Here is a 15,119-nt window from a genome sequence, read left to right as displayed (position 1 = left end):
AATAAACAAACCCAGCAATAAAGAGTAAGTTCCAAACATTCATTTCTTCAGTTTAAGACTTCTTTGTTTATTTACCAAGGCAAAACCAGCCTTATAATGGAATCTGTCTTTGATCTGTGCTACTAGGAGGAGGCAAAGGGCGTGAGCTAATTGCAACCTACAACTACTTGAGAGGGGGGAGCTCCCGAGGACAGTAAAGGCAAACTCCTCACCAGTGAAAGATGCTAAAACACTGGGCAATGGCCACAAGTTGCAGCCCTGGGAGGTTTAAATGAAGAATTAACATACGTATTTCATTAGGTGGGAAGTTCAGAACTGGTGCAGACTAACAGAACTTGTGGAATCTCCAACCTATTCCATAAGGAAATGGCTGGACTGGGCTGGCAGTAGTCCTGCCCTGAGCAGGAGATTGGCCTGAATGACTTCCAAAAGCTGTCCTTTATTCAGCATTTCTAAGGTTGTACCTTATCTGTATGGGAAGGGTGTATTTGCAATCTTTCCAGATCCTCAGCCTATCTTGATGTTTTGTTTTCACTGGAGAAGAGCTTATGATGAGTTGTGTTACTTGCTCTCCAGGAAGAGTTCAAGGAAAAGTGTATAGTGTCCTCCTTCTCTTCACTAACTCACCTTTAATCCATTTGAACAATTAGTTATGTTCATGTCAAACATTAATTTCGTTGTTGTAGATTTATAGTGACTTATTATGACACCATCACCACAATACATAACAAACCTATTATTTGTGTCTCTGTCTTTCCTAGATTTTTTTCCCCTTAGTTGAGGGTGAGAAGAAACATGGATAGTAATTCAGATAAGGTCTTACCAAAATATAGCATGACAGAATAAATAAACATATTTAAACTATATTAGATCTACTGAATTTTATGCTTCCCAAAGTTCTTTTTCTAAAGAAAGGATATGCTATGGTCTGTGTTTTACTGAGCTAATTACAATTTCATTTTCTATTTATTTTTTATGTTCTTTTAATGGCTTTTCCTTCAGAACTTATTCTAAAGTCTTGGATATTCTTAATACACATCAGAGAGTTTCTAGTTGTTTGGTTTATCTATTCACTATTCTCCGGTCAAAAAGTCTGACTTCCACTTGCAGCATTCTATCAGAATTCTACTACTAGAAGCAACTGAGCTTGAGATTGGAGGTACCATATGATATTTTTTACTGGCATAGAGACTGTCTGGTTTCTTGACTTGAAGATACTGAGCTCTTTGAACTTTTCCTTCACCTCAGACACAGTCTCTACTCTGTTTGTACCCAAGCAGTAGAGATTGTTTCCCTGCAAAGCCGTGAGCTTAATGTCAGTTGCACACCCTGGACATTCTGAATTGCATTTCCTTTGGATGACTTTCAACAGTACTCACTGTGAAGCAAATAAGTCACTCTCTTAACTTCTTTGGAATATATCTAGTGACCGTTTTTATATAAAACTGCACCACATTTCCTCCTGTTCGTGCTTTTCTCCGAGTTAAGCACCTCACTGGTGTTCTGAGCCAGTGTTAATCATATATGAATGAAGCCTGAGTTCCCAGGAGTAATCATTTCAAAAGAGAGGGAAACACATGGTTTGTGGGAGGGCCTTCTGTTTGCCAGATTTCATCAGTTCAGGAGTCAGTGCTGAACTTTCCCCCAGTGTTTTGGAAGAGATGTTTTAAACTTGTTAATCCTTCCACGGTATTTGATTTGGTCTACTTGCAAATGCTGTTCTAGCAGTGTCTCCCTCAAGTGAGGTGAAATTGTGTTATGAGGTTTTATTCTAACAAAGAAATTTGGAATATCTCTGAACCTTGCATAAAGGGAAGTAGAAACGTCTCTTTTCAGAGAAAATGCAAAATTCACCTGGCTATAGTTATAGCTTTTTATCAGAAGTTTATGGCTTTTTATCTGGTAGCTTGGAGAGTTTTTACTTATGCCTAACTCTCCAAGGCATTTTCAACCACAGCCCTGTTCCTGCTTAGCAGTTCTGATATCTGAGATGCTCAACCACGCTACCAGGAGTTCAGTTCCTGGTCTCTCACTACTTCCAGCTCCCAAATGATATTCCAAATTTGTTACAGCTGTTATTCTGAATAGGATGCTTCTTCACATTAAGATGGTTGCTTCTTCATCACGCAGATTAATTTCACATTAATCTAGCCATTTGGAAACTAACCTCTATGCCATTCCATGTCTTTAGTTAAGAGAAAAATAGGCAGCTCCAGAGAATGGACCATGCCATCTATTTGAGGTGCCTGACTTAATGAAAGGATGATTCATTCTCCAGAGCTGCCTATCAGTTTTCATCAAGTATAGGAGTAGCTTGGACACCTATCTTGGACCACATAGCTGATTTCTGTAGCTGAACTTGGGTGGAATGAATTGTGGTGATTTAAAAGACTCATTTACATGTTCTGCCTGTGCAGATTCTACAGCTTTCACTCGCCTTTCACTTAGTCCCTGTAGCTCAGTTCTCATTAGCTAATGAAGCCAACTGTTTTTTAGGTGGGATTAATTTGGGTGTAGGGTCAGCTTTAGTCTACATGTAAGTGGGCATCAACTTTTAAATAACTCTGTAAGCTAGGTGACTGATATTTGCACTTTCAATAGAGAATGAATTAAAATAAGGCTTATTGAAGTATTTGCATTCAACATCTGCACATGCTTTTGCTTAACAGGAAGGTGTGCAATGATATTACTGATGAAATATTTTCAAATTTTCAAATATTTTCACGTTCTCTTATTAGTAATTTATTTTACAGGCTAATATTTCCTTCTTTAAAAATAGAGACTTACAATGTTTATCTTCTGGAACCAGCAGATAAATGGATGAACTAATAAAGCTCACATCTGTGAAACCCTGAGCAATGCTTACCAATCAGTGGTACTGCACTAAAAATGGGAAAAAAAAAAGGCAACCAAAAAACAGTGAGAGAGCCTTGCTGAAGGAGCTTGTATTATTTTTAGTGCTTTTGCATGGCATACCTTTAAGCATTTTCTCAGTCTGATCACCATATGGCTCCCAAACTCCTTATTTTTCTCTTTAAAAGTATTTTAAACTGAGCTATGCTATTACATCTGTATATGTCTCATTTAGGGTAACTTACACTTTTGGCTCACAACACTGAAAATATTTTCCAGCTCTCAAGGTCCAGTCTAACCTTCTTCCATTTTTAAAGCTCTAAATGAGGAGCTGCACTGCACATGTAACTGAGAGTACTGGAGCTGAACATCTTATAAGGAGAATTTCTTGCCAGATTATATGTACCTCATAGTTTAAGCAGGGCTGGCAGCAGCACAAGAGAAGCTGCTTTTTCAGAAAATCAACTCTTCAGGTTTTCAAAAAAAAAAAATCCATTTGTGTACAATGGTTTCTTTTAAGAGTGCTAAATTGGGAGGGAAGTGGAATTTTAGGAACCTCCTTTTTAATTTGGGTACTATAGGTGCAGTGAAATACATAAACTCAAACAGTGCTTTTCATGGACCTGCCCATTCACTTTGGGTTTGCCATAGAGGGGTTACTGATAGTGAGCAAACTCGGGTTAGATAATTTCCCTTTAATTTTGAACTTGATTTTGTCCTTTGTTTGAAAATTCCAATTTAGCTGTTATCTTCACTGGGCTATCTTTCAGATCAGTTAATCTGTGCTAGGAAAATTAATTTTGTGCCAGTACTGATAATCACATGGAGCATGAAGTGACTGTTCCACTTGGACAAGAGCCTTATTGTTACTTCCAGATGCTGTCTGGGTCAATGCTGTGGGCTTCAATTGCACCGAGTTTTTTTTCCTAGGGTCTGTCTAAAAAGGCTGGTGAAGTGAAGAACCACTTCAGGCTGTCAGTCATCACTTGCCTTTTGCATTTGGTGGCATTTATTGGTGTTGACTTCTGGGTAAAAGGCATAAAGCCTTTCTGATCAAGGCTTCTCCCTGATTAGTTAGGAGAGCCTCTGTTTTATACGGATAATGTAATGGAAATGCCCTGTATTTATATTTACCTCTAACATCCTAATTTCTTTTTGATAGATATATTAAAAAAAAAAAAAGCCTTTTACTTTTAAATGGATAGAACTTTTCAGATATTAGTAATAAACTTCAAATCAGTAGCTGTTGCTGCAGGGTCAGAACTTAATATTGAGCTATAAGCTAGAATTGTTAATATGCAATTTATAAATTATAAAAATACATTTGTTTAATATATTCTTAATTATATGCAATTCTTCTTGTACAGAAGTCTGATCATGAGTTTTTGAAGTGATATTAGCTGCAGCTAAATCTGTGTTTTTGAAACTCTCACACTAATTTGAAACTGTAGTGCAAACAAATGCTTACTGATATAATTACATAATAAACAATACATACAATTAAGGCTGGCAATTTGCAAAATTACTTTGCTTATGGATAGAATTTTATACTAATAAATGTAAGATATAAAATGAAGTGCACAAATACAGCACGTGAGTTTTGCTGTGGAGTGCTGATTACTGTTAAAAGTTTCAGCTGGAGTGAATATTATATGATGACTGTTTTAATTTTTCTCTATTAGCAATAAATGCAACTTGCATATAAAAAGTATAAATTGATCTCCTATTTTTTGTCTTAATGACTTGTGCTATATTTCCATCTTTGATGGAGAGGGAAAGGGAAACAAGTTTATTTGCAGTCAGTAAAATTGTTAACTAGAGAAATCTCAGCCCTGTTATTCATTTGTACATTTTTCAGCTTTATGTTCCTAAAAGACTTAAAAATTGGAGAAGTAATAAACATGATATTCATGTTTAATCTAAACAAATATAGAACAGTGCCTATTTTAACTACACAATGTTCTTTTACCTCAATGCCTTGCACTGTGTTTGTGTCATGCATGAAAACAGTCATGACTAATTCAGGAAATGTTCCCCTCCTCTGCATTTCTGTGCTGTGAGTGTTCCAGGTGAGTCCCAACATACAGGGGCATTTCTCAGATTCATGTTCGTTTATTGATAACATTGTAAAGCAAAATGATGATCAGTGGGTGCACGGACAGTTCTGAGCATAAAGTGCAACAATTATGAACACAGATACATTTTATGTACCATAGTTTGTAATGTAGCCTATTTTAATGTAGGAACAACTACTGATCAATTTTCAGCAGTAGTTTAATACAATTTTCGCAGCAGACTCAAGTAAGGTACACTGCACTCAACATTAAGTTGAAAAGCAAACTTTTTCCATCATTTTTCCTTTTTTTTTTTTTTTAAAGCTGTGAACTCATAGAATGCATGTGTTACTTCTGAATGGAAAAGAAGGCACATTTTAAGAGGATAGTTATAAAGCAACATATTTTGTATGTTCTTTTCATGAGCAAGTATCATTCCTGGCTTATTCACTTACTAACACAATGTCAACTATTTACAACCTTTTTTTTTTTTTTCTTTTTTACCCAAGGGAGCTACTATTAAAAGGGATGAACAAACTGGTGCAATTGTGGTGGCCAGGATAATGCGTGGAGGAGCTGCAGATAGAAGTGGTAAGGTGTTGCTGCTCATCTGAACAAGATGAGATGAAATGGCATATTTGGTAGAAATTAAATACATCAATTAAATACTATCAGAAACAGAAGTATTTTGGCTCTGGACACTTTTGCAAAATGATATTTTAATACTGGTATTCGTGCTGATTTTTTCCCCAGTGCAGTTGCAATGAGGTATCTTTGAGTTAGCAGATACAGTGGGATTTTTAAGATATATCATGGTTTGTTCCAGTTGAAGACGTCCACTTAGAAATCATAGAATATGCTGAGTTGGAAGGGACCCATCAGGGTCATCGAGTCCAACTCTTGTCACTGTGCCAGACACCCCAAGAATCACACTGTGATGGGATATGCCAAGGTTACAACCTGCTGATGGAAAAACTCAGGGTGCTGGCATTATTTTATATTAGAACATCCACTTGGAGTTTCAGCTGGTAGTTCTCAAAATAACAGCACATCCTTGACTTCCACTGCTTAGTTTGGGATGATCGGTGTCTGCAAGAAGTCCTGAACTATACACTTAAGTGCCTCTTTCCCTGAAGAGAATCTAGGACAGCTGTGTTTTACTCTTAAATGAGGTGGTGGAGTAAATCTAGATAGATAGATAGATAGATAGATAGATAGATAGATAGATTAGCAAGCATTTGTGCCACAAGTTAGCACTCACAGCTAAGTGATCTTTGCAGTACTTGCAGCTGTGTAGCAGTAAGAAAGTAGAATGAGAAGAAAAAGAATTGGCACAGACATTTTTGAAACTTCTGCATAAAAGTCCAGAAAAGTTGTAGAAAAATGGTACTAATTTTTAGGAGAAAGACAGGGAGGTGAGTAAACCAACCATCTCCAACTTACCTGGGAGGACAGTAGCTGTTGTTATATTTACCATATATTCCTCCTTTTAAGTTGGAGCTTAAAGTGTATGAATAGGGGAGAAGCAAACTGAATGTTAATGGCAGCTTTTGTATAATACATAGCTACAGTTTCACAACTCCTCTTTTTCTTCTGTAGGTCTTATTCATGTTGGTGATGAACTGAGGGAAGTCAATGGTATTCCTGTAGATGATAAAAAACCTGAAGAAATAATACACATTCTGGTAAATACCAAACATTTTAAAATTAATTTAGGAGAGTGAAGAAAAAGTAATTAGACTTATGATTTCTACTTTACTTCTTAGGAAAAAAAAACATATTCTAATATAATGTCTTTTCTTCCAGTGCCATCATTAACAAACCTTCTCCTGAAGAGTGATTTCCTACTCATTACATATATATGCAATTATGGATTACTTGTGAAGAGTTAAATACAGTAATATGGCTATAAATATGTTGCAGAATGTTGCAGACTTCAGTGTATAATCTACAGTTTTTAAGGCCCACCATGATCTGTTGAATTCAAACTCCGTGTGACAGTTAATTCCTAATACATATACTAGATAAACTATATAACTGGTTTATTGAGATTTTATTTGGCATTTATTTGCATTATATAGCTATATATTATTCTGTTTGTACTCCTCTGATCTGCACAGTCTCTAAAGTGGGGCTCATTACTGACTTAGGAAACACTTGCAAATTCAGTAATTTAGACTTTTTCAGAAATATTTAATATTTTTACAAAAAGAAACTAATGAGGGTCATGACAACTCTTTTATTCATGCTGTAGGCATTTCTGCATACATAAATAGCTTACTTTCTTGCTGAATGGAGTGTCTCACAGTTTCAGTTCAGTAAGCAAGATGATTCATTTCAAGTTTTAGCCTGCTGATATTCATACTTATTATATGGTTTCGTGTTCGCTACACAACCATATTTTCCTGCAAAAATTAATATTTAAAAATGTCTAGAAACACAATACCTCGAGAAAAGGTGTGAACAATTTCCCCATTTACCTCTTTGAGGTGCAGTAAAAAACATCAAAAGCTAGTTAGAGCTTGTTTCAAAAGTACCAAAATTATTGATTCCAGTCCTGCGGCGGGTGGAATAAGACCTTGGCCGCTGCCTGTCAAACAGTGAGCTCTGGGAGCGCAGCCGCGCCGCCAGGAGTTCTGTCTCGCTTGGTAGTGGACAGGCCTGTTTCCATTTTGCTTAAATCGTTGGCTGGCTGTTGCACTCGGCGAGTTTTATGAAACTTGTCGGCTGCATGCAATAGTAGCAGAGGCTCCAACTGATTAGCACTTCCTTCAATAGCAAAGTGTCACTGAGGCAGTGGGAATATATTGTGGTTAATAAGTAAAATGCAGCCAGACACACTTTAAGTGGGATATAGGAAAGATGAATGGATGAGGTGGTTGATGATGGCTAACTTGTTTTAAGATTTATAGTGGAGGGCTTTTTTTCCATTTAGTACACGTAATATATTCAAATATGTTTTTCTTTTCTAGTTTCTTAAAGTTGCCAAGCGAATAAATCCCCCCCAATAGCTCTCTATGATAAATATGGCACAAGCCTGTTTGAATTTTTCTATCTTTTTTTATTTTGAAAAATGAAATGTTAGTTCAATTTTTCCAGGGATGTCCAAACTATGCCAGGAGTCCAGCACTTGCTTCTAATATGCATACATTTTAGCTGTAGCATTTTCCCCTGCCTTCAGTGCAGAACTGGGACCTCTGAACCATGCAGGCCCCAGTTTTTAACAGTCCATCTCTGCCCACCAATGAAGCAAATAAAGCCAAGCATTTCAAGTGCTTTTGTGAGGCAAAGTTTGGTTTAGTGAAGTTGTCAAACTCTGTGGATCATACTTGGGAGAGGATTGATTCATTATATTTGAGTATTTTTAAATTCACTTGAATTTCTTTATCTTTTAAGTTTTCTTTTAAATTCTCAGTGCATTTGCTTTTCAAATGTTCACCAGGCTCAGTCTCAAGGAGCAATTACATTTAAAATTATACCCAGTGTGAAGGAAGAAATGCCAATGAAGGAAGGCAAGGTAAGCAAAACTATTTCAGTAACTGTTAGGCTGAGGATATGTATTGTTTGCTTGGATGACAGAAGCAAGAATGGGATTTATGCCTCTGGACTCAATTTTTGTAGTGTGACAATGTGTAGCACTGTACAATTCATTAGGCAAAAGCTGAATTTATGAGTGGGTGTAACATGGTTCTTAAGCCCAAGCTCTACAGCTGTGTAGTTGACATAGGTAATCCTCCATCTTCTGCAAGGACCTGGCTTGCTCCCAAGTACTTCTTTTCTTCCATCATCCACTAGGCAGAAGACACTGATAGCATCTTGATTCCAAAGTACCTTCTCTTGTGTTCCTCACATGGGCACACTTTGCACCTGCAAGGTCCTGCTTGCCTTAGAACCTTCACTCCATTGAGGCGGTTGCAGAAGCAATGAATTGAATGTTCTCTGTATGAACTTCTAATGTTAGACATCCATAAGGATGTTTTACAGCAGTAAATGTTTACATGGTTTTAGTTTAATGGTTTTGAACAGTAGAAACAGAAAAGGGAGATATCTTTGGATTCCATTTAATATTTTGATTCTAAAGATAAAACATGGTTTGTTTCAGATGTTTATCAGAGCCCTATTTGACTATGATCCTAATGAGGATAAAGCAATTCCTTGTAAAGAAGCTGGACTTGCTTTCAGAAAAGGAGATATCCTTCAGATCATGAGCCAGGATGATGCAACCTGGTGGCAGGCCAAACATGAAGGTGATGCCAATCCCAGAGCAGGCTTGATCCCTTCAAAGCATTTCCAGGAGAGGTGAGCTACTGAGAATCATAATTTCATTATCTTTTTTGAGAAGGGACTGATTTGCTAGGTTGTTAGCTTAGCATAGCTGGCATGTGTAGTGCTCATAGATTACATGGGTATGATAAACGTGCATTTGCAGCAAGACAACTGAACTTGGAAACATGCTGAAATACTTTGGATTTCCTTATTTCTCTGGCTAGAGTTAATAATGACAAAAACTGATAGGATAACACCGATCCAGATTGAAAGAAAAACCATATGGAAAATAGCACATCAGTATCTGTATTCAAACTGATGTGCTATGCAGGAATAAGAACTGCAGCAGGTTTTGGAGAGCTTACAAAAATTTGGAGCTGAAGATTTAATTTTTTTAGATTGTGAATAGATTGCATGGTTTTAAGTTAATTTCATATAAAATCTTCTGGATATTTTGCAGTAGTCTCATGATGTTAAGTGTTTATAAATCCCAAACTTACAGTGAAAACTGAGGAATTTGTGTCTTTCCCCCACCACCTCCCATTTTATAGGAGATTTGCACTAAGAAGACCAGAAGTGCAGATTCAGCCACTGAAAATTTCCAACAGAAAATCATGTAAGTCTGTGAACCTGGAATAGATGTAATACTCCAGATATCTACCTTAAAAAGTATCAGTTTGTTTCAGCCCAGGATACATTTCTGCTGGGCACAATAGCATCTTGGTCACATTGTATCAGTAGGAAAATAAATACAAATGCTGAAATTAAAATCTTTAAAAGCAGCTAACAACTTTTCCCCAGCCCTCTGACTTGGTTTTGAAGCTCTGAGCCCAATTAATATTTTGATATATAGTATTTCAAAGGTTGAAGAGTGTTCTTTTCCTGTTGAAATAGTACATAATTGGCTCAACAGTTTATATGTTTTGGACTTCATCAATACAAAGACATTTATATTGAGAGTAAGATAAAAGATCTGATAGTCTCTCCTTCTCTCCCCCATGTAGTTGCTGATTTTTTGTGTCTGTGAAGCAGCAGAATTTTTAAAAGTCAGGACATTCAGTTCATTGATATGCATTCACAGAATCAGTTCTTACTGGTTTTTAAACAAATTAATTCTTAATAATCTCTGCTTTTAGATACAGTAGTTGTACAATATAAGAAAAATAAGCTCTAAGAAAGTGCATACATTGAAACAAATATTTTCTTTTGACTGGAATTTACATCAACATCTGTTTTAAGTATTATTGCATATTTTACTTGACCTGTTATTTCTTTCAGTTGTACAGACTCATAACACAGTGAGCAATGTAAGAAACTATCACGCTTCAGTAGGATCTAAATCTTAAATACAAACATTGAAACAAAAAGTATGGATACTAAGGCAAACAGTGGATGCTGGCACACTAAGTGCAAAACTAAATACTTTTAACTTTTAAAACTCCTCAACAAGGTTTCTGTTGCGATTTTCCTAACTTCTTGCTATGGCTGTTGTGTTCCGAAGCTTGACAATTACTGTTATTTTTCTAATAATCTGCATTTTCTCTCTTTTATTCCATTTCACTGTTTGATTTTGTGCCCTAATGCTACTGTTAACTCCAAAGGCCTTGATTAGCTTTGTAATTACAGTAACAGACTTTATAGTTGCACTACAGCTTTTCTAATATACATAGACCTTAGAAACAAAGAGGAGCTCCTCCAGCTTGTAGTAAATCTGTTGTTTTTCTAGGTTCTAGGTCAAGTTGCTCTGCCCCAATTTTGGAAAAGTGTCTGATCCCAGGGTATAGCTATTTCTCTCTGCCCACTGTTCTTGAATCTGGATAATATCCTCAACAAGAGCCTTCAATTAAGGTGGCACTGGTGCTTTTGAAGAGGTAAATCAACTGCTGCAGCAACACTGCATGAATTCTTTTGTAATGGACTGCATCTTTCTAGTGACCTTCAAGTGAAAGGTTTTACAAGATGCATCTCACCCTTCCAAATAGGCAGCCTGAACTTGATTGGGAATTGCCAAAATTACAACCCAAAGAAGACCCACAGTACGATGTCTACTGTTGTCTCTGCTGATTCCACTGATTTTGCCTTAACAGGCTTAAGTGGGGGAGAAGAGTTTGTCTCTTCCTCCCCTTTCCTTTAAAACATGACAGAACATTAGGGTCAAGCAGTATGCCTATTGTTGCTCTCTTTTGGAATTTCTTTGAACAAAGCAAGTTCCAGCTAAATGCCGTGTAGAAATCAGTGGTGCCTCTTGAAGGAGGAAAGACTGCAGAGTAATGTAGGTTTGTCATTCTTCCTCTTCCCATTTCTTAAGATGGTCTGCTGCTACATCTGCCAGATTTCCATGGGAAGAGAGGAAGTGCTGTTCTGAGTAGAGGTTCATCCCTTCGTTCAAAGACTAAACATGGTTTTAGTGCTGGGAGGGAATTCAGATCCTTCGTAGAGAAGGCATTTTAAAGATCAGAATTCAGCTCTAGAAAAGATTTTGTGACTCGGATGTTGCTCAAGTTGCTCTGAGGAAAACCTTCCAGTTGCTTGGATTTTCAGGAAGATTGCACGTAAGCCGGGAAGCTCCGTGCCCTTGTGCTCTTTCTAAAGTTAGTCAGCTTTTGATGTTACCAAGCGCAGCAGTGAAGCTGTGAGATGTGGAGGCCGTGTCTGTACTTGCAGTCACCTTGCCAAAACTGGGAGATGCTGCAAAATTGTGCATTGCTCAGCTGAACAAACAGCATTCTGCCAGTATTGCAAACATGTAAGGAAGGTAACATTGGAAAGGCCTGCTGGGTCAGATGGGTTTTTTAGCCCTTTTCTGTAACGTGCCGTATGGCCCAATGATTATTTCCCTGTATGCAAAGGTGGGAAATTGGTGATGCTTGATTTCATCAGATTCTTTTTTAGTCCTGTACTGCAGGCCTTCAGCTTGTATAGGGTTCTCCAGGGCTTGGAAGGGTAATTGTGTAGGGAAACATGTCTGTAGATCATCCTGAACCAGCTGTGTGTTGAGAGGCTGCTTGCTATTGCAGTTGATCCCACCCAATCAAGTGACCTGAATTTCCTTAGTAATTTGAAAGGAAAGGGCAATTCGCCAGCTGATGTTTTTATGGCTTCCAAAAGCAATAAAAACTTGTTGACTTCAACAGAGCTGCTAATAGAAGTCCCTTTCCTGACAGGACTGAGAGTTGCACTAGGAAGCTTTCTTGAGACATGATATTTAGCAGTGGATGTTGGCCTGCTCTGCTTAGTCAACTCATTACACAGTTCCCGTGTTTTGTAACGAGGAGGAAACCTGGGCACATACCTTTATTTTTAATAGGGACAATCAAGATAAAATATTCTATTTTCTTGGATACCCAAAAAATGTGAATCAGCTCTGGTTTCTTAGGTGAGCTTCCAGGGTAGTAGTGTCTTTATACTTGAAAATTAATCTAAAAATTAGTCAAAATCATATAACATATGAGAAGTGTCCTACAACCTCTTTTTATCCTCCCTTCTTAAGCCAGTTCTGGAACTGGAAAGGACTGTTGCATTTGTCTAAAGAAAGACCTCTCTGAAACATAGTCAACAGCTGTATTTAAAGTAGCATTAGCATCTATCAGGATTTGCTTTGATAAATAAAAATGTTTCAAAACCTGTAAGATTGGATTACTTTTGGGAAGCCTTCTTTTTGTTTCCTATTTTGAATTTTTTACTCTTTTCAGCATAGCAGTGCATGTTGTGTAGAGTTGCTAATCATACACATATTTGTGTATCATAAATTTGGAAGCAAAATAAAGGTGGGCTTTTTTGGTGGTGCTCATATGCATACACTTACTGAGGAAGGAGAGAATACTTTCCATAGAACTTTTACAGCAAGAGTTATTTGCACTGAAAAAAACCCAGAAATATAACCTAGTTCTAAGTTATTAAAAGGATGAGTTTATAATGGAAATGCTAAATCTTATTTTCACTTTCATAGCCAGGTCAGCTGTGTCTCTCTGTAAATACACATATCTCTCCCAGCATTTAACTCTTTTCTGGAAAGATAAAACAGAATCATTGTCACATTGTACCCATTAAAGTGAAAAACATTTAACATGTCGTGTACACTGAAGGAGGGGGCAGAACAGTGTACACTTCATAGTGAAAGGTAAGTGAAATCACACTTTTTCATTTGCAAATGGGGAAGTTGCACAGTTTGATGGTATCTGGGAGTAAGGTTGAAGGAAACATAATATAGGTGGAGCCTGCACTGACAAGAGATGGTTTTACATTGAGAGGAAGATGCAGAAAAAGTAGGAATAAGAAAAAACAAAGGAAAAAGGGATGAATTGTATTTTATAACTTTTAAAAGCATGAGATAAGTGGCTGTTGGATGTTCTGACCTGCTGCTAAGATTCATGTTAATTCCCAGGCTCAGGGTTAATGCACAAATGATGGAGGGATAACAAACCTCTGAAGCATTTTCAGCATTCTTTTCCAACACTTAACAGCAATGAGTTTTCAGCAAAAAGCAGCACTGTGCATTGAAACTGTGAGGAAAATTATGCTGGGGGAAAAGTTATAAGAACAAGCAAGCGTAAAAGAGAAAATGGGAAAATGCAATGAAAGTAAAGGAACGGAGATGCATGGGATTGTGTGAGTAGGACTGACCCTCGAGGTGCTGAGATGGTGGATGTGCAGTACACCTGAGCAGGTGTGAGGGAGCTGTGGGACAGAAGGAGGTATGGTCGGTGTGTCTGCCTGCATGCAATCAGCTTCTGTGCATCTGAGCTTGTGAGCCACTGCTGAATGCCAGCTCTGCAGAAACCTGCTCACCTGGTAATCCTCAATAATACTTAACAGCATTCCTGCATCCAGGAGGTCACCTTAGCTTGGATGATGCAACTTTGTAGCCAGAGTTGTCTCTCTGGGTTCTCCTGTCGATGCATGATGGCTAAGTTGGAGTGACAGGAGACTCAGGACAGGGAAAAATTCATTTGTTTAATAGCTCCCAGTTTGTTAACTTGAATACAAAGACTACTCATGCTCTGACTGTAACAGTCATTGCCAACAGGCTTGGTTATTCCTGCATGTGTAGCTTACTTTAATTTGTAGACAAAAGTGATCATCTGGATTTTTGAGAAAAAAAAAATTCCTTTGAATAACAACCAAATAACGTACTATTCTGCAGTTGTCATAAACTACAATAACTGGCCAAGACATTATATTCCTTCAGCATAATTTTGCTTTCACAGCGGTTACTGTGTTTATTCTTCTGTTATGTATGTGTTGTCTCTGGTATGAAAATTACTGGTAACTTTATATTTTATACTAGTGTAGCCTGTAACTTCTTTTAACTTGTGCAGTGCATACATATGTGTATATGTATATCCTTACTCTGTGTATATAGTTTAATATAAATATGCATTTGTATGTAGCATACACGACAGAGCTGTTCCGAGATGTCTTTTCCATGAAAATACGTTTGTTTTATATATTTAAGGCTAAATGTAAATACTTACTGTGGCAAAGCCGTCATCATACAGTTTTTCTAAGGCTTAAAACCCATTTTACTTTCAATTTTGATTTACCATATGTGATTGGCATTGTATGAGCAAGAGGAAAGACTTAACTGCAGCCAAATGGTGTTCATTCAAACAAGATGTAACCCAGTTTATCCGTAGTTGAGTGTCTTGTGAATTGAAGATTGTGTTCTGCCAACAAAAGAATTTAAACAGGCTAAAAGAATAAATGCTTTGTACCACTCGTATTTGAAGACCAAACATTTAGGATAAATGTATAGTAGGACTCTTTTGCTTGTTATAATTGCTGCACAATCTTAACTCTGCCTTTCTTCTCAGTATTTTTATGCGTTCACATTTGAAACTTGATTGCCCACCTGCAGGTAGTTACGAGTGAAAACAAAAAATAAACCAGACCTGAAGAGTTAAATTAGCACATTAACTTTTTTGTTCAGAAAGTCTCCTGTCCTTA

At 37.2% G+C, this 15,119-nt stretch overlaps 1 protein-coding gene across 4 annotated transcripts in view; it reads left to right on the top strand.

Annotated features, from left to right (window-relative positions):
- MPP7 (MAGUK p55 scaffold protein 7) overlaps positions 1 to 15,119 on the top strand; it is a 150,118-nt gene that overhangs the window by 107,731 nt on the left and 27,268 nt on the right. For all 4 annotated transcript variants that reach the window (XM_064636380.1, XM_064636371.1, XM_064636360.1 and 1 more), the window contains 5 exons: positions 5,417 to 5,498; positions 6,507 to 6,592; positions 8,350 to 8,424; positions 9,010 to 9,206; positions 9,725 to 9,789. In XM_064636380.1, the coding sequence (XP_064492450.1) occupies positions 5,417 to 5,498; positions 6,507 to 6,592; positions 8,350 to 8,424; positions 9,010 to 9,206; positions 9,725 to 9,789 (505 nt within the window). The remainder of the gene's footprint in view (positions 1 to 5,416; positions 5,499 to 6,506; positions 6,593 to 8,349; positions 8,425 to 9,009; positions 9,207 to 9,724; positions 9,790 to 15,119) is intronic.

The sequence above is a fragment of the Pseudopipra pipra genome, chromosome 1 (assembly GCF_036250125.1).
Source record: "Pseudopipra pipra isolate bDixPip1 chromosome 1, bDixPip1.hap1, whole genome shotgun sequence".
Taxonomy (NCBI): domain Eukaryota; kingdom Metazoa; phylum Chordata; class Aves; order Passeriformes; family Pipridae; genus Pseudopipra; species Pseudopipra pipra.
This window is presented reverse-complemented; position numbering and strand designations above follow the sequence as displayed.